Source organism: Erythrolamprus reginae, chromosome 2, assembly GCF_031021105.1.
Source record: "Erythrolamprus reginae isolate rEryReg1 chromosome 2, rEryReg1.hap1, whole genome shotgun sequence".
Classification (NCBI taxonomy): Eukaryota; Metazoa; Chordata; class Lepidosauria; order Squamata; family Dipsadidae; genus Erythrolamprus; species Erythrolamprus reginae.
This window is the reverse complement of record NC_091951.1, coordinates 314,287-339,131: the sequence shown is the minus strand read 5'-3', so window position 1 is coordinate 339,131 and position 24,845 is coordinate 314,287. Positions and strand designations below refer to the sequence as shown.

At 53.0% G+C, this 24,845-nt stretch overlaps 2 protein-coding genes across 2 annotated transcripts; one reads left to right on the top strand and one right to left on the bottom strand.

The window, feature by feature from the left end:
* Positions 1 to 68: 68 nt before the first annotated feature.
* Positions 69 to 4,155, bottom strand: RPS18 (ribosomal protein S18). The gene is given in 7 exon segments (XM_070736959.1): positions 69 to 177; positions 285 to 376; positions 520 to 621; positions 1,032 to 1,118; positions 3,053 to 3,151; positions 4,007 to 4,090; positions 4,093 to 4,155. Coding segments are annotated over 7 exon segments (588 nt in total). The 5' UTR covers positions 4,141 to 4,155; the 3' UTR covers positions 69 to 101.
* VPS52 (VPS52 subunit of GARP complex) lies at positions 4,125 to 23,431 on the top strand. Its single transcript, XM_070736953.1, has 20 exons — positions 4,125 to 4,614; positions 10,445 to 10,526; positions 11,047 to 11,099; positions 11,521 to 11,596; positions 11,730 to 11,797; positions 13,133 to 13,308; positions 13,430 to 13,580; positions 14,395 to 14,495; positions 14,726 to 14,858; positions 14,994 to 15,051; positions 15,184 to 15,317; positions 20,659 to 20,814; positions 20,967 to 21,085; positions 21,223 to 21,346; positions 21,612 to 21,707; positions 22,174 to 22,281; positions 22,395 to 22,460; positions 22,790 to 22,901; positions 22,992 to 23,110; positions 23,198 to 23,431. The coding sequence occupies exons 1-20, from the start codon at positions 4,522 to 4,524 to the stop codon at positions 23,342 to 23,344; spliced, it is 2,172 nt and encodes a 723-aa protein (XP_070593054.1). The 5' UTR covers positions 4,125 to 4,521; the 3' UTR covers positions 23,345 to 23,431.
* Positions 23,432 to 24,845: the final 1,414 nt, after the last annotated feature.

Below are 24,845 nucleotides of genomic sequence, written 5' to 3'. Positions count from 1 at the left end.
ACGCCCCTTGCCGGGTGCCCAGCTCCGCCCCCCCCCCGCCCCAAGGAAGACACATGGAGAGACCCCTGTGACGAAAATATTTTATTAGCGCAAAAGCTTCTTCACTTCTTCTTGGAGACGCCCACGGTTCTGCCGCGGCGCCCGGTGGTCTTGGTGTGCTGCCCACGGACGCGGAGGCTGGGGAGGGGGGAAGAACAAGCGACCAATGAGGACGTCGGATCAGGAAGGGGTCCCTGAGGCCCCCCCTCACCCCAGTACGCCCCCCCTCTGCCTTCCGCACTCACCCCCAGAAGTGGCGCAGGCCCCGATGGGCCCGGATCTTCTTCAGACGCTCCAGATCCTCGCGCAGCTTGTTGTCCAGCCCGTTGGCCAAGACCTGTTGGGGAGAGGGGGAGGTCTCGGCAAAGGCTCTGCTACCCAGAGCCCCCTCCGGCCCCTGCCCCCAAGCCCCACCCAGGCCCTCTGGCTGCCACCTCCGCCCTCCCCACCCCCAAGGAAAGGGACCCTGGCGGCTCTCACCTGGCTGTACTTGCCGTCCTTGACGTCCTTCTGCCTGTTGAGGAACCAGTCTGGGATCTTGTACTGCCGGGGGTTCTGCATGATGGTGATGACGCGCTCGACCTGCGGGAGACCCAGAGGAGGTCAGAGGGGCCCCCCCCGGTGGGCAGGCAGGTGGCGCAGAGGGGCTCCCGCCAGATGATCAGCCAGACAATCTCTGCCCCTCTGGACACACCTCTCTCCCCCCCCCCAGCTGGCCTGGAGCCCATCCCCCACGGCAGACACTCCTGGTGCCTGCTGGACAACCAGACCCCTCCCCTCGTGGGGTGCCGAAGAAAGGACCGGACTAGAATTACAGAAGGACCCAAGTGGTCATCCAATCCCTGCACCACCCCACCACGTCGTTCAGGATAGAAAGCTAGTCTCCCTTCCAGAGCGACCACCGGGGTGTCCTGGGCTTCCCTGCTCCCTAAAAGAGGGTCTCCGAGGTCCCGGACCCTCCCCAAAATGCAGGCTCCCCCAGCTCTTCTCACCTCGTCCTCCGTGAGCTCCCCAGCCCGTTTGGTCAGGTCAATGTCTGCTTTGCGCAACACCACGTGAGCATAGCGCCTGCCCACCCCCTGCGGAGAAAAGCAGAAGATTCTCAGAGGGGGGGCAACACACACACACAGCCACCAGCTTTCACAAGGCACCTGGCTTTCTGAATTTACACAATGTAGGAAGTTCAGAGGCGGCTAAGGTCCGAGATATGGGGGGAAGAGGGAGTGTCACGTTTTCAGATCTCAGCAGAATAAAGGGGGGGGGGCTTCTATTGCCAGGCTTCTGCCCCCCACATTCAAAGTCAACGCAGCAGAGCGCCAATGGAAGTTGAGCCAATGCACCCAACAAGATAAATATGATTTTTAACTGATCTGCATTACACGGCTCAAAATGCCAGACCCTGTGGTTGTCTCGGCTGCTGACCCAACAAGGGTCTTTGCTCAGGTGGGGGGAACTAGAGCAGCCCTCTCAATGAAGGCGAGGGGTGGGGGGAGACCCTCACTCAGCTCTTGGTATCAAAGAGTGTGGCCTGAGCAGAATTCCAGGGAAGCATTAGTCAGTTACTAATATTATTCCATTTCTTAGCTTACACTATCAAATGCCTTTTCTCAGGCCTTGAAGTCTCTAAGGCAGCTCTGTGGAGACCCTGCATATACAAGCAGTCCTCGCCTTACAACAGTTCATTTAGTGGCCATGTCGGCTTGCATTGGCTGCCGATCAGTTTCCGGTCACAATTCAAAGTGTTGGTCATGACCTTTAAAGCCCTTCAGGGCATCGGACCAGATTGCCTCCAGACCCGCCTGATACCGCACGAATCGCAGCGGCCGATAAGGTCCCACAGAGTTGGCCTTCTCCGGGTCCCGTCAACTAAACTGTCGTTTGGCGGGCCCCAGGGGAAGAGCCTTCTCTGTGGTGGCCTCGGCCCTCTGGAACCAGCTCCCCCCAGAGATTAGAACTGCCCCCACCCTCCCTATCTTTCGTAAACTACTCAAGACTCATTTATACTGCCAGGCATGGGGGAGTTGAGATGGCTCTTCCCCCTAGGCCATTACAAGTTATGCATGGTATGTTTGTGTGTATGTTTGGTTTTTTATAATAAGGGTTTTTAGTTGTTTTTTTAATTATTGGATTGTACATGTTGTGTTTATTATTTTGTTAGCCGCCCCGAGTCTACGGAGAGGGGCGGCATACAAATCCAATAAATTATTATTATTATTATTTTATTATTATTATTATGTCAAAGCTACAACAGCACCAAAACAGGCCAATTAGGACCATTTTTCACACTTACAGCTGCTGTGCCAATCCCCCACACTCATATGATCAAAATACAGACACTGGGCAACTAACTTGTACTTATGACAGCCAAAGTGCTCTGGGGTCATGTGATTAATTTATTAAATTTATACTGCCACCTATTTGGCAACTGAAGGCGGCTTACGGAATGTAGAAAATCAAAAAAGCATAAATCTAATTTTTAAAAAAATCAAATAAATTAACATAATAAAATCACCCCCACCGGTGACAACCAATCACACACGGCCAGTTAATGGGCTCCATCCCGTTCTGGGTTCCCCAGGTCCGCTGGCAGAGAACCAGGTCTTCAGCGCCTTCCGGAAGAGAATTGGGTGGGGGGCCCGTTGCCAGCAAAGTCAAGGGGAAAGGCAGATCCGTTTAACCACCGGGTCACTAAGTTACGCAATGATTCCACTTAACGACGGCAAGAAAAGTCGCAAGATGGGACGAAGTTTACGTAGCAAATGTTTCACACAGCGACAGAAACGTGGGGCTTCGTTGTGGCCGTAACCCAAGGGCCACCTGTGCACGATGTTTGAGGCTCCACAGAGACCTTGGCAAGAGCCGCAGGGTAGATGCCAGATTCTGATCGGATCCAATGGTGACACTTCAGCCTCATGGTTTCCTCTTGCTCAGCTCAACCCCCCCCCTTCCCCCACGGCCTCCTGGCCCTCATAAAGTAGCCACACCCTTGGCTGCCCAGCAGTTTCTCACCCACCTTGATGGCCGTGATGGCGAAGGCGATCTTGCGCCGCCCATCGATGTTGGTGTTCAGGACTCGCAGGATGTGCTGGAACTTCTCTGGGATCACGAGAGACTTGTGGGGAGAAGGAAGCAGCTGGCGTGAGAGGGGGGAGTGGACAAGCCGAGAGGGCAGGGCTGCTCTCCTGGGACGTGGCCCCCGTTGCGGCCCCTGCCCCCCCCAGACCCAAGAAAGCCCCACTGCTCCTCCGCTGGCAGCGCCAGAGACGAAGGCCAGAGAAGCAGAGGGCACTGGCCGGGCACCAGGACCGGGTCCAATATTTATTTAGCCCAGGGCACACACAGAGGTCGTGCAAACACTGATACACAATGCTAACAAACACTAGTAGATAGTCCTCCACCTGCGACAGTTCCGTTAGTGACCTTTCAAAGTTACAGCGGCCCTGAAACAAGCAGCTTTGCACAATTTCGGATGCTCTGCAACCAGGGTTGTAGCGTCTCGGGGCCTTGCCATGAATCCCCTTTTGTGACCTGGTGACCAGCAATGTCCACACCATCTCTGGGTTGCTACATTTAAAGACTCCTGGACAACTTGTCACAAGAAAGGTCGTAAAACGGGGCAAAACCCGCTTAATGTCTCACTCAGAACTGTTGGGCTCCATTGTGGTCGTAAGTCGAGGACCGCCTGCATTACGTCAAAACGCAGGTTTAAACGGCGCGCGCATACAAGCGATGCTGGCAATGCAACAGGCGAAGTAAACCAGGATAAAAATCGCCATGTTGTGGAGCCCTAGAGCCGCCGTAGGGCAGATGTCCAATGGTCCCCTCGTCAGGTGAACCGCTGCCCGGGGAGCGCCCCATCCCGGCCCCTGCAGCAGACCCCCCGGCGCCCCCGGGCCCCACTCCCGACCCGCCCAGCGCGGCCCCCGCGGCGGATGGCGGTGGATTACCGGCCGCCCCCATCACTCACCATGGCTGCGCACCGGCTCCTCTCGCTCTCGACTCGGCCGGAAAAGGAAGCGGCGCAGCGCGAGAGGCCCGACGTCCTCCGTCCCGCCCCCGGAGCCGAAGGGAAACTACCGAGACTTCCGGTAGGGCGACCATAGAAACGGAGGAGCGTCGCTCGCCGCAGCCACCTTAGAGACTGAGCCACTTTGGGCCTACATCATAGAGATAAAATGTAGAGAGGCGCCCTGAGGAGGCTTGAGGGCATAGCGTAGTCAGGGCTCGCCCTATTGTGTGCTCGCTCTATTGTGTCCGGAGGGGAAATTAGAAAGGAGAAACAAAAGTTCCGACCCGCTTAACATTTAGAAACGTGCTTTTTAAAATTTATTTTCCACACGGAAGTAAGTCTCAGTGACTCCTGCCGCGGAGGTTAACGTCGCCGCAGTGAATCCTGGGAGTCGGAGCCCCTTCGGCCCGGGTTTAGGAAGGGGGCCGGAAGTGACCTCCCGCAACCCGGAAGTTCCTCCAGCCGGCGCGGCGATGGCGTCCGTGATGGGTTCCGAAGCGGAGGAGATGCGTCGGCGCCCGCAGGGACCGCTCGGCCCGGGGGACACGGAGGAGGAGGAGGAGGAGGTGGGCTCGCTCTCCCGCCTTCCCTGGGCCTCGCTGGGGGGACGCCCGGCCACGCCCTCGCGGCCACGCCCCTCTTTCGCCTTTGACCCCTTGCAGCCTCTCCTGGCGGGGGGCCGCCTGCCACCTTCGGGCTCCCGGAGGCGACGCCCCGGGGGAGTCTCGGCCTGGAGATGCTCTTCCCGTGCAAGGCCGCCTCCGCCCCTCCGGGCCTTCCTGGGCGCCCCCTCCCTCCTGGGGGCAGGTTGAAGGCCCTTCCCTGCCCCCCCCAAACCATGGGAGACACCGCCCCCCCGCCAACTGCACCTGGGCCTCAGGGGCGCCCCATAAAGCTGGCTCTCGGGGGGGGCTCTTCCTGCACCCCCCACCTTGGCCCGGCCCCTCCCCCACCTGACTGCGGGGGGGAACCCCTCCCCCCTCTCTCTCACACTTACGCACACACCTTGGACATCTGCCCATTCTATATGGCAGGGATGGGGAACCTTTTTGCACTCGCCCACACCCATCATTCAATGCGTGGGGAGGGCGGAAAAAGCTTCCCCCCAGGCCCTCTGGAGCAGGGGTCCCCAAACTTTTTACACAGGGGGCCAGTTCACTCTCCCTCAGACTGTTGGAGGGCCGGACCATTAAAAAAACTATGAACAAATCCCTATGCACACTGCACATACCTTGTTTTAAAGTAAAAAACAAAATGGGAACTATTTAGAGGAGGGAGAAGGTCTGAAATTTGTATATGTTTATGTTTTGTTTTTAATTTTCTTTGGTTGATATCAGATTGGCTATAGAAGGTTTTCTTGGCTTATGAAAAATGTATAAAGAAAGAAGGAAGCACTTTGGCATAATGGTTAATAAGCTAGAAATATAATTGGTGTTGCACTTTTTGAAGGAACATTAAGGAGGGAATTTAATTAAAAGAAAATGAATGTAACTGGATCACAAAATTAGGAAAAAAAACTTGCAATTTTTTTGATGATTGATATTAGTTACTAACAAAATACTGCATTTTCTTCATGGAAAATTAGATGGTACACTGGGTTGTTTGAATGTATGTTGAGAGAAAAAATTACTCCGCCCCAAAACAGTCCTTCCTTTCTCTGTCCCTCCATTCATCTCATCCTTCCTTCCTTCCTTCCTTCTTCCCTCCATTTCTCCTTCCGCTGCTCTGGAGGCTGGGAACGGCCTGTTTCCCAACTTCTGGTGGGCCCAGGAGGCTCATGCTTTGCCCTCCCCAGGCTCCCAAGGCTTCCCTGCAGCCGGAGGAGGGTAAAAAAAACCCGCCCTCCCAGAGCCTCTGTGCAAGCCAAAAATCAGCAAACTGGCGCATACATGCACAATGGAGCTGAGGTTGGCAAAGGCAGATATAGCTTTAGGTGCCACCTGTGCCATAGGTTCGCCATCACTGCTCTAGGGCTCTCACAACCTGGCAATTTTATCATGGCTTCATCCTAGTTTAATGTTTTACCTCAAGTGCTGCATTGCTAGCATAGCTTATATGTGTGCACTGCTTAAACCTGTAATTGCGTTGGGATGTATGCAGGTAGACCTCGACATACGACCACAATTAAGCCCAACCTTTCTGTTTGTTGAGTGGGACGTTGTGAGTTTTGCCCTACTGTACGACCTTTCGTGTCAGACTTGTTAAGGAAATCCGTGCAGTCTTTAAAACTAGTTAGCCCAGAGGTGGTAAGTGGCTTCTCCCCATGGACTTTCTGGGTTGGAGGGGAATAAAAGCCACAAATAGCCACGGCCTTTAGACTTCTATACCACTTTGTAATGCTTTTACAGCCCTCTCTAAGTAGCCACTTGCCCCCAACAATCCAGGTCCTCATTTGACCCACCTGGGGAGGATGGAAGGCTGAGTCAACCTTGAGATTCGAACTGCTGAATTACAGCTAGCAGTTGGCTGAAGGAGCCTGCAGTGCTGCACTCTAACCACCCCAGCTACAGGAGGATCTTTGTAGGCCAGAGTTGGGATAAGGGACCCTGGATGCTTGTCCTCCCTCCCTCCCTTCCTTCTTTCTTTCTTTCCTTCCTTCTTTATTTCTTTCTTTCCTTCCTTCCTTCTTTCTTTCATTCTTTCCTTTCTTTCATACTTCAAAAGAAAAGGATTTAGGGGTAGTGATTTCTGACAGTCTCAAAATGGGTGAACAGTGCAGTCAGGCGGTAGGGAAAGCAAGTAGGATGCTTGGCTGCATAGCTAGAGGTATAACAAGCAGGAAGAGGGAGATTATGATCCCGCTATATAGAGTCCTGGTGAGACCACATGTGGAATACTGTGTTCAGTTCTGGAGACCTCACCTACAAAAAGATATTGACAAAATTGAAGGGGTCCAAAGACGGGCTACAAGAATGGTGGAAGGTCTTAAGCATAAAACGTATCAGGAAAGACTTAATGAACTCAATCTGTATAGTCTGGAGGACAGAAGGAAAAGGGGGGACATGATCAAAACATTTAAATATGTTAAAGGGTTAAATAAGGTCCAGGAGGGAAGTGTTTTTAATAGGAAAGTGAACACAAGAACAAGGGGACACAATCTGAAGTTAGTTGGGGGAAAGATCAAAAGCAACATGAGAAAACATTATTTTACTGAAAGAGTAGTAGATCCTTGGAACAAACTTCCAGCAGATGTGGTAGCTTTTTTTCTTTCTTTCTTTCCTTCCTTCCTTCCTTCCTTCTTTCTTTCATTCTTTCCTTTCTTTCCTTCTTTCTTTCCTTTCTTCCTTCTTTCTTTCATTCTTTCCTTTCTTTCCTTCTTTCTTTCCTTCCTTCCTTCCTTCCTTTCCTTTCCTTTTTTCTTTCTTTTTTTCTTTCTTTCCTTCCTTCCTTCTTTCTTTCATTCTTTCCTTTCTTCCTTTCTTTCCTTCTTTCTTTCCTTCCTTCCTTCCTTCTTTCATTCTTTCCTTTCTTTCTTTCTTTCCTTCCTTCTTTCATTCTTTCCTTCCTTCCTTTCTTTCCTTTCCTTTCTTTCTTTTTTTCTTTCTTTCCTTCCTTCCTTCTTTCTTTCATTCTTTCCTTTCTTCCTTTCTTTCCTTCTTTCTTTCCTTCCTTCCTTCTTTCTTTCTTTTGTTCTTTCCTTTCTTTCCCTTCCTTTCCTTTCTTTCTTTTTTTCTTCCCTTCCTTCTTTCTTTCTTTCCTTCCTTCCTTCTTTCCTTCTTTCCTTCCTTCTTTCTTTCCTTCTTTCCTTCCTTCCTTCTTTCCTTCCTTCCTTCTTTCCTTCCTTCCTTTCCTTCTTTCTTTCCTTCCTTCCTTCTTTCTTTCTTTCGTTCTTTTCTTTCTTTCTTTCCCTTCCTTTCCTTTCCTTTCTTTCTTTTTTCTTTCCTTCCTTCTTTCTTTCTTTCTTTCCTTCCTTCCTTCTTTCCTTCTTTCCTTCTTTCCTTCCTTCTTTCTTTCCTTCCTTCTTTCCTTCCTTCTTTCCTTCCTTCCTTCCTTCTTTCTTTCCTTTTTGCGCAGACATTTCATTATCTGACTAGGGAACGTTATCAGGGCTAGTAAGGAATGGGATTTGCTCTCATTGGTGATTCCTTGTTTGGGCTGTTTTATTGTTTGGCTTCTTTGGCAACTAAGGCGATCAAAAGGCCTGGAGACTAAAATATACAAAAAGAGCAGTTGTAGGACCCCCCCCCCCCAGAGACCAGGACTGCCCCCACCCTCCTTGCCTTTCGTAAACTCCTTAAAACCCACCTCTGTCGTCAGGCTTGGGGGAACTGAGACATCTCCCCCTTGACTATGTAGTTTTGTGACTGTGTGTGTGTATGTATTTTATATATTGGGGTTTTCTTTTTAGACTTTTTAATGTAAAAACTGTTATTTTAGATTTTAAATTATTAGATTTGTTTCCACGTGTTGTTTTTATCACTGTTGTGAGCTGCCCTGAGTCTAATAAATAATAATAATAATAATAGCATATGTACTTTAAAGGGCAGAAGAGCTAGGGGGGACACGATAGCAGATTTCCAGTGTTTGACACAGAGAAGAGGGGGTGAAATTATTCTCCAAAGCCCCTGAGGGTGGAACAAGAAACAGCTGATGGAAACTACCGCGTTTCCCCGAAAATAAGACCCTGCCCTATATTTTTTTTTTGAACCCTGAAATAAGCGCTTGATCTTGTTGCCATGCACTCAAAAGCCCAATTGGGCTTATTATCGGGAGAGGTCTTATTTTGGGGGGAAATGGGGTAGTCAAGGACAGAAGCAACCTGGGACTTCCTCACACTGAGAATAATTAACCAGTGGAACACCTTGCCACCAGTTTTAAAGAGGAGTCTGGACAGTCACTTATCTAGAATAGAATAGTGACTATAGAACAGTCACTTATCCCAAGGAGAGGGGCGGCATAAAAATCTAATAAATAATAATAATAATAATAATAATAATAATAATTATTATTATTATTATTATTATTATTATTATTATTATTAGTATTAGTATTATTAGTATTATTAGTATTATTATTATTATGGTCTCCTGCCTAAGCAGCAGGCTGGACTATAAGACCTCCAAGGGTCCCTTCCAGCTCTATTCCAAAGGTCCCTTGAGGGGAGGTAAAAGCACAAGAGACCTCTTTCCTTCTGGCCCTCTGCACTACGTGGCCCATCCTTCCCTGCCGAAAGGAACCTGCCCTTAATGGAACAAGAATAAGAATAATAATTCTTTATTGGCCAAGTGTGATTGGACACACAAGGGATTTGTCTTTGGTGCAGATGCTCTCAGTGGACATAAAATAAAAAGAGACATTTATATATTCATTTATTTATTCATTTATTATTTATTTAATTTATTTATTTATTATTATTTATTTATTTTATTTTAATTTGTTTATTTATTTTAATTTATTTATTTTTATTTATTTTTATTTATTTATTTATATTCATTTATTTATTTTTATTTAATCTAATCTAATTTAATTTAATTTAATTTATTGGATTTGTATGCCGCCCCTCTCCGGAGACTCGGAGCGGCTAACAGCAACAATAAAACAGTGTACAATAGTAATCCAATACTAAAAACGATTAAAAACCCATTAATATAAAAAACCAGACATACATACAGACATACCATGCATAGAATTGTAAGACCTAGGGGGAAAGAGTATCTCAATCCCCCATGCCTGACGGCAGAGGTGGGTTTTGAGGAGCTTATGAAAGGCAAGGAGGGTGGGGGCAATTCTAATCTCTGGGGGGAGTTGGTTCCAGAGGGCCGGGGCCGCCACAGAGAAGGCTCTTCCCCTGGGTCCCGCCAAGCGGCATTGTTTAGTTGACGGGACCCGGAGAAGACCCACTCTGTGGGACCTAACTGGTCGCTGGGATTTGTGCAGCAGAAGGCTGTCCCGGAGATAATTGTCAAGAATCAGGTGGTACAACACTTAATGATTGTCATAAGGGTCAAATAAGCAATGAGGAAACAATATTAATTAAAAATTTAAGGATACAAGCAACAAGTTATAGTCCTGCAGCCGTAAGTGGGAGTAAAAGGATGATGGGAACATTGAGAAAAAACTAGTAGTAATTGTAGTGCAGACTTAGTAAATAGTTTGAGAGTGTGGAGGGAATTATTGGTTGAGCAGAGTGAGGGCGTTGGGGAAAAAAACTGTCCTTGCGTCTAGTTGTCTTGGTGTGCAGGGCTCTGAAGCCACATTTTGAGGGCAGGAGTTGAAACAGTTTGTGTCCAGAATGCGAGGGGTCAGATGCTCTCAGGCCCAGTGAAGAAGGCCTTGAATCCCTGCCAGCCTTGCTGGGAGCAGTGGGGGTGGGCTATAAGGGGGTCAAGGCCCTTGCTCCCCCCCAGCCCAAATCAGGGGCATAACAGGGGCCCTGTGCTGTGTCTCCCCCCCCAGGGCCAGAGCGATGAGGCGCTACCCCTCAACCTGGGAGAGCTGGACCTAACCTCTGAAGAGTTCATCCTGGATGAAGTGGACAGTAAGCTGGTCATACATTTTGGGGGGGGGGGTTGTCCTCTACCATCTCACCCCTGCAGCTTCCTGGCTGTTTTCGGTTGGCGGAGGGGGGGTGTTGATGCTTTAACGAGAATTCCCCTCTCCCGCCACCCCCAAGCCGAAGAGTAAAAAGAGAATTCCCGCGCTCTATAGCAGGCTGAGGAATTCTGGGAGTTGGAGTCCAGCAGTCTTAAAAGCTGCCATGGTTGGAGACCCCTCCTCTATAAGTCCCTTTCAGAGAGGATGGAAGCGCTGGTGCCCGGGAGAAGCTACAACGGTTTTTGCGTCCGTTGTAGTGTCATCTCTCTCACCCACACACACGAAGTTCCCCTTCCCAGTTCTCCCAGAAAGGTCCTGCTGTTGGGAAGAGCGGTTCCCAGTCACCCAGTAGGAGCTGCGGTGTCTCAGAACAGCCCTGGGGGTGGGGGTTGGCTCACCAGGGGAGGGGCCCGAATTCTGTTTGCTCCGGGCCTTATCTCCCTCTCCCCTCCTCTCTCTTTCAGTTCACATCCAGGCCAACTTGGAGGATGCTCTGGTGCAGGAGGCCCTGAAGACGGTGGGGAAGGCCGGAAGCCGGAGCTGGGAGGGAGGGAGGGAGCCGTGCAGGGGCGGGGTGCTTGCTGGAAGGCTAAATCGGGCTCTCCGCCGCGGCTCGTCAGTGCTAGCGTGGCCAGCGCGATTTTGCTTCTGCATCTGTGGAGGTAGCAAAATCGCGCACGGAGCCGCAGGTGCGCCGGAGTATTTTTTTTTTTTGCTTCCGCGCATGCCGAAACACGGGCGCACCTGAGGCTCTGTGCGCGATTTTGTTACCTCCACAGGTGCAGAAGCAAAATCGCGCTGGCCACGCTAGCGCTCACGAGCCGCGGCGGCGAGCGCAATTTGGCGTCCTGGCTAGCAGTCCATTCCTGGAGCCATGGGGCTGAGGGGAGGGGGCTCCCCCTCACTCACCCTCACCCTCTCTCCCTCTGCGTTGGCAGGGGGTGGACCTCCGCCACTACTCCAAGCAGGTGGAACAGGAGCTGCAGCAGATCGAAAACGCCTCCATCAAGGACTGTATCCTCTTGCCTGCTCAGGGGCCCCCGATTCCCTGGGGCTTCCCTTCCCCATGAGCTAATACGAGGAGAACCCCCCCCTCCCTCACCCCTTCAGCCCACCTTAGTGGTCCTTAGCAGCCCTCCACCCCCAGATATTAAGGAGAGCAAGAACATTGCCTCCCTGCACACCCAGATCACGGCCTGCGACGCTGTCCTGGAGGTGAGCGTGGAACCTAGCTTGCATTTCCCCTCCCCTCCCCTTGGGGACTTCCTGCCCTCTTCCTCTCTGGAGGGAGGGAGGGCCTGGGCTTCCCTGGAGTAGGGTGGCAGGAAAGGACTGTGCCACTAGAGGAGGGGTGTCAAATGCAAGATCTAAGCACTCTAGATGCGTCCTGCGTGGCTTAGGACCAGATCACCGATGGGACCGTCTTCTGCTTCGTGTATCCCAGCGACCGGTCAGGTCCCACAGAGTCGGCCTTCTCCACGTCCCGTCAGCCAGGCAGGGCCTAGGGGAAGAGCCTTCTCTGTGACGGCCCCGGCCCTTTGTAACCAACTCCCTCCGGAGATTCATACCGCCCCAACCTTCCTGGCCTTTCACAAGGCCCTAAAGACCCATTTTTGCTGGCAGGCATGGGGGAGGGGGCGTGAGTGTTAAGAGCTAACTCCGCCCGATGTCATGGATGGTTAATTTAATTGGATCAAAGTGGAGGATTGTTTCTTAGGAAACTGGGGTTTTAGAATTTTTAAATATTAGATTACTTGCATGCTTTGAATTTGTATTTATTTCTGTTGTGAGGTGCCCTAAATCAGTTGAGAAGGGCGGCATAGAAATATAATAATGATAATGATGATGATAATAATAACTACAACAACTGGACTCAAGCAGAGCTGGACAACGTGGACAGAAAAACCAGAAAATTAATGACAATCCATCATCCACTGCGCCCCCCCACAGTGGCATTGACAGGCTGTATTTACCAAGGGAAATAGGCGGCAGAGGACTTTTGCAAGTGAAGCAGACAGTGGAAGAAGAGAAGCATGCATTAGCTGACTGTGTGAAGGGGAGCAAAGAGTCAGCGTTGATGGAGGTCAACAATAGGAAGCTTCTCAAGGTGAAGCAAACCAAGGACCAGTACAGAAAAACTAACTCAATGTCGTATGGACAGTTGGCGGAACAAATCATTGGCCTTCTCCGGGTCCCGTCGACCAAACAAATGTCGTTTGGCGGGCCCCAGGGGAAGAGCCTTCTCTGTGGCGGCCCCGGCCCTCTGGAATCAACTCCCCCCGGAGATTAGAACTGCCCCCACACTCCTTGTCTTTCGTAAATTACTCAAGACCGAAGGCAAAGACTCCCCCTCTTCAGTCATGGCCCCTTGTGGGGCTTCTCTCCCAGGGGTCCTGAGGTGGGAAGGGGTGGGGGGCTTCTGCCTGGATGACTCCTTCCCCTTTTGGTAGAGGTTAGGCAGGCTGATTTATAGGCAGATCCGGACCCCTATCCTGCACCCCAGAATGCTTGTGGATACTGAGGGGGGGTCCCTTTCTTGCCCCTCCCTAGCGCATGGAGGCCATGCTGAGCTCCTTCCAGTCCGACCTGAGCAGCATCAGCTGTGAGATCCAGACGCTGCAGGAGCAGTCGGTCGCCATGAACGTCCGGCTGCGGAACCGCCAGGCCGTCCGCGGGCGACTCTCCCAGCTGGTGGACGAGCTGGTGGTGCCCAACGTCATGATCAGGTCTGGACAGGCAGTAGGGACGGGGTGGGGAAGGGGGGAGAAGAACTGGCAGAGAAGAGAGTGGGGCAGGGTGTCTGGAGGGGGGAGAGGACGGCCGGTTGATGCTCTTCCCCGTCCCCAGCACCATCCTGGAGGCTCCGGTGACTGACCAGGCCTTCCTGGAGCAGCTGCACGAGCTCAACAACAAGATCAACGCCGTCAAGGAGCAGGCCTTCCGAGAGACCATGGCCTGCACGGATGTGGCCGACATCCTGGACAAGCTGAAGGCCAAGGTGGGGGAAGCCAAGAGGGGAACTCAGAGCCGGAGTGGAGGGGCTCCGATGCCCCGCCCCTTTTGCCACGGGCCCTTCGAGTGTGCAGGTGTCACTCCTGCAGCGTAACCAATAGCACTTCAGACTTACATACCTTATATATCTCCAAGCGGTTTACAGAGTCAGCCTCCGGCCCCCAACAATTCTGGTTCTTATATTACCGACCACAGATGGATGAGTCAGCCTTGAGCCTGGTGAGATTCGAACTGCCAAATTCCAGGCAGCCTGCAGACAGCAGAAGTAGCCTGCAGTACTGCACTCTCGCCACTTTCGCCACCAAATTGTTGCCAAATTCGGAAACCAACGGTTTTAGCACAAGCTGAAAACATTTTCATTGTAAGAGTCCTGGCAGAGGGGCGGCATAAAAAATCCAATTAATTAAATGAAATTAAGTCATTAAAAAAGGACCCTGGATTCCTGCCCCAAAGGTGCTTTCGTTTCAGGAGTTTATTTGGAGACTTTTCTGCTCCTCCTCCAAGAAGCGTCTTCCGCTCCGACTGGACGGTGGGGAACGGAAGGATTTATTCAACTGGTCCTTTGCGAGGGTCCCTGAGCCCACTTGGAGGGGACACTCTAGACCTCCAGGCGGCCTCGGTGACTCTCTCAAGGGATGGAAATGACCAGCCGTCTGCAGAGAGAATAAATCCAGTCCCCCACCGTCCAGTCGGAGCCGAGGAAGCTTCTCCGGAGGGAAGGGAAACGTCTTCAAAAAGAAAAAAAAAAACCACCCGCCTGGGGGTTTCTGGTGCCACATGAGGGGTTTTTCCTCCTCCAGGCGGTGGCCAAGATCCGAGAGTTCATCCTGCAAAAAGTCTACTCCTTCCGCAAACCCATGACCAACTACCAGATCCCCCAGAACGCCCTGCTCAAGTACAGGTAGGAGGCCGGGCCAGGTGGCCGCGGTGCCTCCCAGCATGCCCTGGGGCTCCCGGGGAGCGGCGTGGGGGTCTCTCAGAATCACGGTCCACGCCCACTCGCTTGGGAGACTACGGCGGGGGCACCTTGTAAAGATTCCTGCTGGGTTAAGGGACACACAACACACACACGCACTTTTGTGGAGGTGGGGGACAAGTGATGTTCCTCACTCTTTTTGGGGGGGGGGGCAGGTTTTTCTACCAGTTCCTGCTGGGCCACGAGAGGGCCATCGCCAAGGAGGTGCGGGACGAGTATGTGGACACCATGAGCAAGATCTACCTCAGTTACTTCAAGTCCTACACCAACCGCCTGATGAAGCTCCAGGTGAGCTCCCTGGGCAGGGGGGCTGGTCTTCCTCCCCCCCTACTGGACTCGAGGGCCCCCCCTCTCCCTCCGGCTCCAGTGTGTCCCATCTCCCGTGCCAAGCTGGTCCCCGTTTTCTGTCTCCTGAACCTGCAGTACGAGGAGGTGGCTGAGAAGGACGACCTGATGGGGGTGGAAGACACCGGCAAGAAGGATATCCTTCCCCAGGGATTTTGGGTGCATCTGCCCCCCCCTCTTGGCTCGTGTGTGGGGGTTGAGGGAGGCAGGAGCCTGAGCTGGGCACGGAAGGGGCAGCCATTTTCTCCTTGACTGCGGCCGTCCACACGCTTCTTCTCCAAGCCGTCCCTCCGCAGCCGGAACACCGTCTTCACCCTGGGCAGCCGGGGCAACGTGATCAGCAGCGCCGAGCTGGAAGGGCCCATCATCGTGCCCCACTCGGCCCAGAAGAGCGACGTCCGAGTAAGTCCGGCAGCTCTGTCCCTCCAGCTGTGGAAGGAGGCACCGGGGGCCCAGTGGCCGAAGGGCGTGGCAGGTTGTGCCCTGGGTTAAGATGGGAGGGTCCCAGAAGAGCCCCGAGTATTTGCTAAGTGTGGCCCCCCTCTCCTCCCTCCCTAGTGAGTGACAGCAACCCGCTTCCCAGAATGCAGTAGGGCAGCCCTCCCCAACCCTTTCTGGGTTTCCACGCGAGTGGCGGGTTAGCAGCTCTGTTTGCTTCTGGGGCCTGGTTTCGAAACTATCCACGGCCCGGAAGTGGGTCTGGGGTGGGGGCCTTCCTCAAGGGAGGGGGACTTAGCTGACCTCCTGCCTTTTCTCTTCTTTAAATGTCTGTCCTTTAACTCTGGCTGTCAAGGTTCCAGGTAACATCTGAACTAAATCAGAGTCACACACACACTGGGGAGCCGGAATCTTGAGTTTCTTACTCGGTTGGAAGTTCACCTCCCTTGGCCCCCCACCCACAAACATCTCAGAAACATCTTTCAGCTGTGGCGAGGGGGGTGTTTGCCCAGGTTCGCCTGGTGCACCAGTTGTGGCCCTATCTGGACCGGGACTCACTGCTCACAGTCACTCATGCCCTCATCACCTCGAGGTTCGACTACTGTAACGCTCTCTACATGGGGCTACCTTTGAAGAGTGTTCGGAAACTTCAGATCGTGCAGAATGCAGCTGCGAGAGCAGTCAGGGGCTTTCCCAAATACAGTGATCCCTCGATCATCGCGAGGGTTCCGTTCCAGGACCCCACGCGATGATCGATTTTTAGCGAAGTAGCGGTGCGGAAGTAAAAACACCATCTGCGCATGCGCAGATGGTGTTTTTACTTCCACTGCCGCCCGCCCTTCGCCCGCCCACCCCGTTGCTCGCGCCTGGGGTGCGCGCGCGCTTGGGGACACCCCAGCTCCGCTTCCCAGCTGGGAGGCGGAGGTGGGGTGTCCCCAAGCGTGCGCGCTTTCCCCAGCAACGCGCGCGCGGTGGGGACACCCTAGCTCCGCTTCCCAGCTGGGAGGCGGAGGTGGGGTGTCCCCAAGCGCGCGCGCTTTCCCCAGCAACGCGCGCGCGGTGGGGACACCCTAGCTCCGCTTCCCAGCTGGGAGGCGGAGGTGGGGTGTCTCCAAGCGCGCGCGCTTTCCCCAGCAACGCGCGCGCGTGTGGGGACACCCTAGCTCCGCTTCCCAGCTGGGAAGCGAAGGTGGGGTGTCCCCAAGCGCGCGCGCTTTCCCCAGCAACGCGCGCGCGCGTGGTGACACCCTAGCTCCGCTTCCCAGCTGGGAAGCGGAGGTGGGGTGTCCCCAAGCGCGCGCGCTTTCCCCAGCAACGCGCGCGCGGTGGGGACACCGTAGCTCCGCTTCCCAGCTGGGAAGCGGAGGTGGGGTGTCCCCAAGCTCGCGCGCGCCGCCCGCCCGCCCACGCCGTTGCTGGCGCCGCCGCTGAGGTCTTACCGGGGCAAGAGGGGGAAGACCCAGGGAAGCCTCTGCCCGGCGGGGAAACTCCACCATCTACGCATGCGTGGAAGGGCACGCATGCGCAGATGGTGGAGTTTACTTCCGGGTTGAAAACTAGCGATATAGCCCTTTCGCGATGCTCGAGGACGCGAAACTCGAGGGATCACTGTATGCCCATGTTACACCAACACTCCGCAGTCTGCATTGGTTGCCGATCAGTTTCCGTTCACAATTCAAAGTGTTGGTCTTGACCTATAAAGCCCTTCATGGCACTGGACCAGAATATCTCCAGCACCGCCTTCTGCTGCACGAATCCCAGCGACCGGTTAGGTCCCACAGAGTTGGCCTTCTCCGGGTCCCGTCAACAAAACAATGTCGTCTGGCGGGCCCCAGGGGAAGAGCCTTCTCTGTGGCGCCCCCGGCCCTCTGGAACCAACTCCCCCCAGAGATTAGAACGGCCCCCACCCTCCTTGCCTTTCATAAGCTCCTTAACACCCACCTCTGCCGTCAGGCGTGGGGGAACTGAGATACTCCTTTGCCCCTAGGCCTTTACAATTTATGCATGATATCTTTGTTTGTATGTATGTTTGGTTTTACAAATAAGGGTTTTTTAATTGTTTTAGTATTAGCTTTAGTATTGGATTTACATGATGTTTTATATTATTGTTGTTAGCCGCCCTGAATCTACGGAGAGGGGCGGCATACAAATCAAATAAATAAATAATAAATGTTGCCCACCCAGGTTGTGCCAGCGGGGCAAGTCCTTCCTCCGCTTCCACCCAGGTGGTCGGGCCTAGGATGGCCTTGAACCCCTCAAAGAAAGAAAGCTTTGGGGCTGCATCCGCTCCTGCGTGGAAATTATTATTATTATTTATTTATTTATTTATTTATTTATTTATTTATTTATTTATTTATTTATTTATTTATTTATTGGATTTGTATGCCGCCTCTCTCCGCATACTCGGGGCAGCTAACAACAATAATATAAAACATCATGTAACAATCCAATTTAATAAAACAACTAAAAACCCTTATTATAAAAACCAAACATACACACAAACCTACCATGCATAACTTGTAATGGCCTAGGGGAAGGAATATCCTAACTCCCCCATGCCGGGCGACAAAGGTGGGTCTTGAGTAATTTGCTAAAGACAAGGAGGGTGGGGGCCGTTCTAATCTCTGGGGGGAGTTGGTTCCAGAGGGCCAGGGCCGCCACAGAGAAGGCTCTTCCCCTGGGGCCCGCCAAACGACATTGGTCTACAGGACCCAGAGAAGGCCAACTCTGTGGGATCTTATCGGCTGCTGGGATTCGTGCGGTAGAAGGTGGTTCCGGATGTATTCTGGCCCAATGCCATGTAGGGCTTTAAAGGTCATGACCAACACTTTGAATTGTGACCGGAAACCGATCGGCAGCCAGTGCAGGCCCGGGAGTGTTGAAGAAACGTGGGCGAATCTTGGAAGCCCCACGACGGCTCTCGCGGCCGCGTTCTGCACGATCTGAAGTTTCCAAACACTTTTCAAAGGTAGCCCCATGTAGAGAGCGTTGCAGTAATCGAACCTCGAGGTGATGAGGGCATGAGTGACTCTGAGCAGTGACTCAGAGCAGTGACTCCCGGTCCAAATAGGGCCGCAACTGTTGCACCCCTTGCCACAGCCGAAAGATGGTGTTCCAATGTCAGCTGTGGATCGAGGAGGACGCCCAAGTTGCGGCCCCTCTCCGAGGGGGTCAATAGTTCTCCCCCCAGGGTAATGGACGGAAAGATGGAATTGTCCTTCTTGGGAGGCAAGACCCACAGCCGCTCATCAGGTCTTCTATAAATAGAAACATAGAAACATAGAAGTCTGACGGCAGAAAAGACCTCATGGTCCATCTAGTCTGCCCTTATACTATTTTCTGTATTTTATCTTAGGATGGATATATGTTTATCCCAGGCATGTTTAAATTCAGTTACTGTGGATTTATCTACCACATCTGCTGGAAGTTTGTTCCAAGGATCTACTACTCTTTCAGTAAAATAATATTTTCTCATGTTGCTTTTGATCTTTCCCCCAACTAACTTCAGATTGTGTCCCCTTGTTCTTGTGTTCACTTTCCTATTAAAAACACTTCCCTCCTGGACCTTATTTAACCCTTTAATATATTTAAATGTTTCGATCATGTCCCCCCTTTTCCTTCTGTCCTCCAGACTCTACAGATTGAGTTCATTAAGTCTTTCCTGATACGTTTTATGCTTAAGACCTTCCACCATTCTTGTAGCCCGTCTTTGGACCCGTTCAATTTTGTCAATATCTTTTTGTAGGTGAGGTCTCCAGAACTGAACACAGTATTCCAAATGGGGTCTCACCAGCACTCTATATAAGGGGATCACAATCTCCCTCCTCTTGCTTGTTATACCTCTACCTATGCAGCCAAGCATCCTACTTGCTTTCCCTACCGCCTGACTGCACTGTTCACCCATTTTGAGACTGTCAGAAATCACGACCCCTAAATCCTTTTCTTTTGAAGTATTTGCCAACACAGAACTGCCAATACAATACTCAGATTGAGGATTCCTTTTCCCCAAGTGCATTATTTTACATTTGGAAACATTAAACTGCAGTTTCCATTGCTTTGACCATTTATCTAGCAAAGCTAAATCATTTACCATATTACAGACGCCTCCAGGAATATCAACCCTATTGCACACTTTAGAGTCATCGGCAAATAGGCAAACCTTCCCTACCAAACCTTCCCCTATGTCACTCACAAATATATTAAAAAAAATAGTGTGGCAAGCTGTTGATTTATCCTCCACGTTCTGCATTTCTTCGGGTGCCCTTCGGGTTATGTAGAAGAGACTCGTGTCATTTAGGTGGTGTTGTGGTTGGCTCTGGCCCAGCTCCTGCCCCAGGAAATGTGGAGGTGGAGGCAGGGGAAACATCAACATGTCCTAGGCCCGTTTTGTTGCCGGCAGAGTCAGGGAGTGCAGTTTCCTCGGACGAAGAAGAAGGTGGGGGTGACTTGGAAGAGGGGGGCTTGGCACACAGCCCAGGAAGCCAATCTCCATTATCTTCGGTCGATTCGGATGAGGAAGTGTTAGACCCACACATGTGTAGAGTTATGCACATAAGAGACCAATTGAAGAAATATTACAGGAGATAAGAGAGGCCACCTGTGTTTGGGTGGGGCTCCAGTAATTAGAGCTGCTGCTATAAATAGCAGCGTGCTAGTTTGGCCGTTGTGGAAGATTATCTGACCACAGTTCTTCAGGACCATGCCTTGCTGTGTCTGAACTTTGTGGCTTTTGCACGTCTTTGACACCAAAGCAGAGTAAAGTGTGTGTGTGTTTCACTTCGTTGGAAGAAGGAGGGCTGTGATGTTTCTTCACAGCTACTACCTAAGTACTTAAGGACTGATTAAGGGGATTGTACAGCCGACAAGGTTGTTTTGGGGACGAGTGCTCTTTGCGATACAAAAAGGGTGCTTCGTTTCTTTTGAATTTTGTGATAAAGGACATTGTTTTGGACTTTCAAACGTGTGTGCGTGTCTGAAATTTGTACCTGTGAATTTTCGGGAAGCTTCGACCAGAGAGCCCGGCAGAACAGGTGGGGGGTTTGGGGTGGCGCCTCCAGATACACAGGTTTTCGGCCCCTAAGCAGAGCCCGGCTGGGAATGAGGGTAGTTGCAGTCCAGAGCACAGGAGCACCCGAATTGGCCGTTCGTTCCGTTCAGAGTTCACTTACTTTTCCTGTCCCAACGGAAAGTCTTGGGAAAGAAATGGGGCAGGGAGCTTTGTGGGGGAGGGCCGGGGGTATCCTGAGGGCCTGTTCCATCGGTTCATCCAGCATTCCCTTCCCCGCACCCCCACCCCTCTGCGCAGTATCCCTTCGAATCTCTCTTCCGGAGCCAGCACTACGCCCTGCTAGACAACAGCTGCCGCGAATACCTCTTCCTCTGCGACTTCTTCCTGGTGGCCGGGACCCCCGCCCTCGACCTCTTCAACGCCGTCATGGGCAAGACCCTCGCCATGTTCCTCGTGAGCATCTGCGGCCGGGGCTGGTGGGGGAAGGGCCAGACCAGGGGTGGGGGGAGTTGAAACTCTTTAATAAAATTAAAGGAAGGGAAGGAGCGGCGACGAGGACGGGATAACAGCGTTCCAGTGTTTGAGGTTCTCTGCTCCCCCCACAGAAGCACATGGACGCCTACGTGAGCGACTGCTACGACAGCATCGCCATCTTCCTCTGCATCCACATCGTCCTTCGCTTTAAGGCCCTGGTGGCCAAGCGCAACGTCCCGGCCATCGACAAGTAAGGAACACACCCTTTCACCCTCCCTCTCTCCCCATCCGTCCCTCCTGCAAAGGCTCCCCCTCGGCAGGGCAGGCCTGGTGGGGGTCAGATGTGTGACACTGGGTGATGGTCCCCTCCCCCCCCACTTCTTCCAGGTACTGGGACACGTTGCTGGAGCTGCTCTGGCCGCGATTCGAGTACATCTTGGAGCTGAACATCCACAGCATCCAGAGTACGGACCCCCAGAAGCTGGGCTTCCTGGACACACGGCCCCACTACGTACGTGCGCACGGGAGCGGCACTCCCTCTCGGGAAGGGGTGTGTGTGGATGCCCCCCAACCTTGGTCAGGCAGGGTAGAACGTGAGGGCTGGAAAGGCAAGGTGGGCTTACAGCCAAACAGCCCCTGAGTTGCTGGAGATGGGCAGGGGGAGATTGGAGCAGGGCCGGGGAGGGTCTGACCAGGAAGGGGGTGTTTTCTGTGGCTGTGTCTGGGGAGCCCAAAGGCCCCTAATCTCTGCTCTCCTGGGACCGTCCACCACACAGATCACCCGACGCTACGCAGAGTTCTCCTCGGCCATCGTCAGCATCAACCAGACCTTCTCCCACGAGCGAACTTTGGCCCTGTTGGGGCAGCTCCAGGTGGGCTTCATCTGCAGGGCAGGAGACCCTCCTCACAAAAGGGAGCACCTCCTCAGTGCTGCCGAAGACCCAGAGGTGGGGGGACCGGCCCGTCTCCCTCCAAATAGGGGCCTCGAGGGGACTTTTCCTCCCCCCGGCTCTTTCCATAGGGCATCGCCCACAATGTAGCAAACGTTTATGAACTGTCCGTTTTCCTGGTTATCTGCATGTCAGATGTGGGGGGGGCGTCCTCTGGGAGGGGGAGATTGAGGGGGGCTGAGCAGACACTCCCCTGCATCCTGTCCCTCCTTGGTCCGTCTTGCTAACCTCTGGCCTTTTGGTGTAGGCTGGTGTCTTGCACCTCCTAGAATTGGGGGGATGTGTGTGTATCTTGTCGCCTAATATCGGTGGGGGTGCTCTGGAGGGTGGGGTGGGCCTTCCCCTGATGCTGCCTGCTTCTCCCCCACCCCCACCCATCCAACCCCAGACCGAAGTGGAGAACTTTGTCCTGCGCGTGGCGGCCGAATTCTCGTCCCGCACTGAGCAGCTCATCTTCCTCATCAACAACTACGACATGATGCTTGGCGTCCTGATGGTACGCAGGCCGCGGAGGGAGGGAGGGAGGGAGGGTTGCCCAGTGAGGGGAGGGAAGGGTAGAAAGTCAAAGTCTCACAAACCAACCAACACCCCCCCCCTTGCCCTCCCCAGGAGCGAGCGGTGGAGGAGAGCAAAGAGGTGGAGGGGTTCCAGCAACTGCTCAACGCCCGGACACAGGTGGGTTGTGGTCAGTGGGTGTGGCAGCTTCCATTCTCGGGTTCCCCCCATCTCCAAGAAGCTGGGGGGAGGGGGAGTTTCTCCACCCATGTCTCGGGGGTGAGGGTCCCTACCTTTCCCTCCCCTAGGTAACAGGGGAGAGGTGTTTGGGGTACACACCAGGCATTGATGGCAGAACTAGCTCAGATGCAGAACCAATACATAGAGTCAGGGATCTGATGCGCTGGGTGGTAGAATGGGGGTGGGGGCCATGCATTGAGGTGAGCCTTGGAGAGGGGGGTCCCTCTGCCTCAGCTGAGCCTATACTCCCCCTCCTCCTTCCCTGGCAGGAGTTCATCGAGGAGCTCCTGGCGCCAGGGTTCGGGGGCATGATCGCCTTCGTGAAGGAGGTGGAGGGGCTGGCCGAGCGGGGCCAGCTGGAGCGCCTGCGAGGGGAGGAAGGTGAGTGGGGCGTGGGCTCTTGGGATGGCCAAGGAGCAGGAGGAGAGGGTCCTGGCACTGCTCACCCCGCCCTCCCTCCTCACCCCGCAGCCCGGGTGACGCAGCTGGTGCGTGGCTTTGCCGCAACCTGGAAGGCCTCGGTGGAGACCCTCGGCCAGGACGTCATGCGGTCCTTCACCAACTTCAAGAACGGGACCACCATCATCCAGGTGGGGGGAGGCGGGGTTCGGGGAGGAGGCGGGTTCCGGGGAGGGGAGGGGCCGAGCTCATCCTTACTGCCTCGCCTTCGCCTGCAGGGGGCGCTGACGCAGCTGATCCAGTACTACCACCGCTTCCACAAGGTCCTGGCCCTGCCCCCGCTCAAGTCGCTGCCGGTCCGCTCGGAGCTGATCAACATCCACCACCTGATGGTCGAAGTGAAGAAGCACCGGCCCAACTTCTGAGGGCGGAGCCCTCCCCCTCACTTCTCCCCCCCCCACAGCCCCCTCCCCCTTGTACAGTACTGTGAATAAACTCTCTTCTGTCTCAGAGGCCCCGCCTGGAACCGAATGGGGAATGGGGGGCGCTGGAATTGGGGGCTAATCTCATCCACACCAGCCCTCCCACCCTCCCATACCACCACCACCACGGGAGCAGCTTGCTGGTCGCTGCTCCTGTTCAGGCTTTGTGAGTGTGTGTTGCTACGTCAGACAAGTGTTAACCAAGTTTTGCCCCATTTTACAACTTCTTGCCACAATTGTCAAGTGAATCGCTGCCATTTAATTGCCGTGCGTTTCGGAGTATAAGACGCTCCTTAGTTTTGCGGGGTAGGAAAAAATCTGCCTACCAGGTGTTTATCTGGCCAGCATCCCTACCATGGTCAGCCTCAGCACCATTATTTTATCCCCTGGTTAGAGCTGGAAAAAAACTTATTCGGTGTAAGTAGCAATGAAAAAAATCCTGCGAAGACAGGGCGGGAAAAAACACTTGGAGCGATTAGCAATGAAAAAAGCCTGCAAGACGCCTCGTTAGGGCTGGAAAAAACACTTGGAGCCATTAGCAATGAAAAAAGCCTGCAAGCGGGTAAGAGGCAGGAAGATTGTTAGCACCTCGTTAGGGCTGGAAAAACACTCGGAGCCATTAGCAATGAAAAAAGCCTGCAAGACGCCTCGTTAGGGCTGGGGAAAAAAGCTACAGAATGTAAGACGCACCTAAATTCCCGGCCTCTTTTAGGGAGGAAAAAGGTGCATCTTATACTGCAAAAAATACGGTAGTAAGACGGCTTTAAACCGAATCTTGTTTTCCAATTAACATTACTCGGCAGAAGGTCAGCAAAGGGCATCACATGACCCTGGGACCCTCCACCCGTCACGAGTTGCCCAGCGGCTGCCGTAGCAGTTGTAAAAGTGAAAAATCCCGTCCTTTGTGTCAGTTTGAACAGTCACTAAATGAACTTGTTAAGCTGAGGACTGCCTCTCGCCGTCTAGAGAGGTGAATGGGTGTGTTTGTGTGTGTGAACACAGCGACTGACAAAATGGACCTTGGATATAATGCCATGGATTTGTGACATTACAACTGGTTGGGTCCCAGGTGCAGGTGTCCTGCGATGTACAATCACAATTGGACTGGCAAATTCAACCTCTGGCCGCTGTCGTTAAGCGAGTCATTACCTGTGACTGCATCCAATTTTACGACCGTTTTTTGCCGTGGTTTAAGCCGGATGTCAGTGGCTGCCGTTTGCCGTCTGGCTTCCCCATGGTGGGAAGCCGGCTGAGCAGGCCGCCAGTGGGCGGTCACTCGACGCAGTGCTCACCAACGCCAAGCTAAGCGCCCAGATTGCGATCACACGACTGCGGCAAGGATGCTGAAGTGGTCATAAGTGTGAGGACTGATTGTCAGTCCTTTCAGCAGCGTCGCAACATTGAAGTCGCTAAACCAGCAGCCATAAGTCATTCCATTCCTCTC

Bases quoted from the DNA above. Each gene is read 5' to 3' on its own strand.
- VPS52 (XM_070736953.1), top strand. From the start codon at position 4,522: ATGGCGTCCGTGATGGGTTCCGAAGCGGAGGAGATGCGTCGGCGCCCG. The intron at 11,597-11,729 runs GTATCCTCTTGC...CTCCACCCCCAG, and splicing joins AAACGCCTCCATCAAGGACT to ATATTAAGGAGAGCAAGAAC. The intron at 22,282-22,394 runs GTACGCAGGCCG...TGCCCTCCCCAG, and splicing joins TGATGCTTGGCGTCCTGATG to GAGCGAGCGGTGGAGGAGAG.